Source organism: Trichogramma pretiosum, unplaced genomic scaffold, assembly GCF_000599845.2.
Source record: "Trichogramma pretiosum strain Unisexual culture from Peru unplaced genomic scaffold, Tpre_2.0 scaffold281, whole genome shotgun sequence".
NCBI lineage: Eukaryota > Metazoa > Arthropoda > Insecta > Hymenoptera > Trichogrammatidae > Trichogramma > Trichogramma pretiosum.
Window position 1 is genome coordinate 424 of NW_019640948.1, and position 3,576 is coordinate 3,999.

At 30.3% G+C, this 3,576-nt stretch overlaps 1 protein-coding gene across 1 annotated transcript; it reads left to right on the top strand.

The window, feature by feature from the left end:
- The first annotated feature begins 900 nt into the window (after nucleotides 1-900).
- Nucleotides 901-3,230, top strand: LOC106654327. The gene is made up of 4 exons (XM_014374131.1): nucleotides 901-993; nucleotides 1,264-1,416; nucleotides 1,638-2,534; nucleotides 2,601-3,230. Coding segments are annotated over exons 1-4 (1,179 nt in total). The 5' UTR covers nucleotides 901-992; the 3' UTR covers nucleotides 2,729-3,230.
- The last annotated feature ends 346 nt before the right edge of the window (nucleotides 3,231-3,576 follow it).

Consider the following 3,576-nt stretch of genomic DNA (forward strand, 5'->3'; position numbering starts at 1 on the left):
AGAAAAAAAATATAAGCAAGATAATTTATTTTAAAAACTATTTATTTTCTTTATTCATTAAAATGTTTCAATTTAACACAGGCGAAGACATCATACACGAAAACTCTTTTTGTCTTGTTAACATAATAATTTAATTCACTTATTTTCTTTAGTATTCTTCATCTGTTCCAGCGGTTCAGAATCATTCACATACTTAACCAAGAGTTGCATGATTTCGATTCTGAATTGTAAGCGATCAGCCAGTTTTAATTTGCACAACGTGGGGTATATGAATTTTAAAAATGTTAAATTGCCTCTCGAAAAATCCAGTTCAGTAATTTTTCTTTCAATTTCATCCATTTCAACTGAAACAAAATGAGTTACCAATTTTTTTAATTTAAAATATTCTGATGGAATTTTGTGTATTCTAAATATACTTTTTTTGTTATTTACCTGTTTCAATTTTTCAAATCAGTAATTTTCGTAACACGTACAAAATACAGACGCACAACACTAGAGACGGAGCCGAGAACCCTCGCTTTACCAGTACGTGAGAGAATATGTCATCGCTGTGCAACGTTTAAAACTTTCGGTCGTCTGTCGTCGTGAATCCCTACTTCTCCCCCTTCTCGCTTGATTCGTTACAGAGTGTTGTTCTGTAGCTGCACCGTTTGAATCGGCCACAGCCGAGTCTCTCGCATTGTGACTGGTCAGCGTTGTAAAAAGCCGAGAACCGTCGCTTCAGCAGTACGTTAGAGCATACGACGCTGCTTCTCAACGATCGAAATTTTCATCTTTTGTTTTGTTGACGATACGAGTGTTCGTTCGAGTTTATCCGTTTAAATCGATTAGTTACTGGTCAGAAGCTACGACGCTGGCAAAGTTTGATTTTATGAGTGTCGACTCGGAATTTTTTCGTTACATCTTACTTTAATTTTAAAAGTGGAACGTTTTAGACTACATCGGATCGTACGAGTATTGACGAACTATTTTTCGATCAAGAAGCTGTAAAAAGTAAGTGCTTTTCATTATATTATTTTGCTCAATGATTGCAAGTGACATTATTCATAATGCAATGTATGTTATAACTCGACATAACCTCCTTCTTACATTGTTTTGTTACTTTGCATGTCAAACGATTATAGTAGTTCGAGCTAGCTGCTACTATACTTTCTTTTTTTCCTTAATTTTGATTGATTTTCTCATGATTTTTGGATTTCATTACACTTTTAATATTATTGTCAGTACATTTTATTAACAATAAATGGATGATTATTTTTGTAGTGACTTTCACTTGGACTGATCCTAAAGTTGTTGCACTGATTGAGGAAGTTGAAAAATATCCTACAATATGGAACTTAAAACATCCAGACCACAAAAAACAAAAGGTGTTGTCTTCAATTTGGAGCAAAATTGCAACAACCGTTGGCGTTGGAAGTAAGCTATGATTATAAATGTTTATGGGTTATATCACAAAAATTTGCTAGTTTAAAAAATGAAATTGAAACAAAGTATGTACTCTTGAAGAGTACATTGAAAGATGAAAATCCTGAAAATTTCATTTTTTGAACTAGCAACTCTTTTGTGATATGACCTTTATATATCATGTATCAACCATATTATTATATAAAACTCTAATTGAATAATAATTTTTACAGAGCTTCAAGCGAGGAACAAATGGAGAACATTGGCAACAACTTTTAAAAGTGAACATGCCAAATACAAAATTAATTTACCATCTGGGTCTGCAGCTACTTTTGAACCTGAGGACAGGTGGAATTTCTACGATGACATGAGTTTTATGATTCCCTGTATAGAAATGGAAATGAGTGGAAATATCAATCTGAGTTTTCATGAAATTTATGCTAACCAACCTACGAGTCATGGTATTGTGTCATCATCAGTGCAACATCCATCAACCTCATGTCAAAATCAATGGACGTCATGGCAAAATCAATTGACTTCAGGTCAAAATCTATCAACATCAGGTCAGAATCTATCAACATCAGGTCAAAATCAATCTACATCATCGAAATCAATGCCAAATTCATTGATTGAAAATGAGTTCAACGTTACTAATAATATTTCCACAGTAATGCCGCAAGCAAGTGTTAACGGTAAAGCTGACTGGAAATTCCTAGAAAGCCTTGATTATTATATGAATCTAATTGATGATCCTACAACGAAATATCAGTTCTGCCTCGAAGTATCGTGCTCGCTATTCAATATTTTGCAAAAAAACAAAGAAAAGACTGAAGATCAAGAGAAGTGCGTTAATTTGAATAATATTAAGATGAGGGAAACAGTTGATAATAATCATATAGATTCTATAAACAAAAAAAGGCCAATTTCTTGTGGTACCGAGCTTTGCTCCAATTTGAATAGTATTGCTATGGAACAAGAACTTTCAGATCAATGTGAGCCTGATAACAGAATTAATGTTATGAATCCTGATAACAGAAGAATTGAAAATCAACCTGAACGTGATAACGGAAAAATCGATGATCAATCTGAACATAACAACAACAGAATTGATGATTATTATGATGATGATGGTAAGCTTGAACATGATGCTTTACTTTTTTTAGACAGTCATGCAGTATACCAACTTTTCTTTTCAGATATAATGATTATCGACGAGATAAAACCTGTACAGAAAAAAAGAAAAGTCGAAATTGAACCAACGCAATGTCTACAGTCATTTTTGAAAAATCCCTTCGAGCCGAAGAAAGAGTTCAAGTCTGAGTAATGTAACATTGGAACCAATGTTACAGATTCATCAATTAAGTTTTTTCCTGATCAAGAATCAAATTTACTCAGTTCTTGAGTTATTATTTAACTTATACTTTTATTTCGATATTGATTTCAATATAGTAGAATTTTTTTGTTTTAATTGGTTCAAAAGCTTTGATTGATAAAATGTCTTAGTTTAGACTAGATATTTAAATCAATATGATTAAACTTTTATAATTTTACATTGTATAAGAAGCCTTTAACGACAATATGTATCTCAATTAACTTTATGTTTGAGTTTTACAAAATATGTAAAAATTATTAGTTTAAACTAGATATTCAGTACAATATAATTGAACTTTTTTAACTTTGAATTGTATAAGAAGCTTTGAATAACAATATACGTCTGATTAGATTAGATAGTTTAGACTAGATATTCACAACAATATAATTGAATTTAAAAAAATTAAAATGTGTAAAAAGCTTTGTTTGACAATATATGTCTGACTAGACTGTTACATTTAGACTAGATATTCAAATAAATATCATTGAACTTTTTTAATTTTGAAGCACATAAGAAGCTTTAAGTGACAACACATGTCTTAATTACTTAACTAAATAATTGAGTTTCAAAAAATATGTAAGACTTATTATTTTAGATTAGATATTGCAGTTAATATAATTTCATTTTAATAATTATAAAATTTATAACCAATAAAATGTTTAAATAAAGGTTATGTTCAAATATATATATGAAAAGCTTTGATTGCAAAATATTTAAACTATACTGGTTTAGACTAGATACTCAAATTGATATGATTTTACTTTTATAATTTTAAATTGGATAAGAAGCTTTTATTGACA

Bases quoted from the DNA above. Each gene is read 5' to 3' on its own strand.
- LOC106654327 (XM_014374131.1), top strand. The intron at 1,417-1,637 runs GTAAGCTATGAT...TAATTTTTACAG, and splicing joins AACAACCGTTGGCGTTGGAA to AGCTTCAAGCGAGGAACAAA. The intron at 2,535-2,600 runs GTAAGCTTGAAC...TTTTCTTTTCAG, and splicing joins TGATTATTATGATGATGATG to ATATAATGATTATCGACGAG.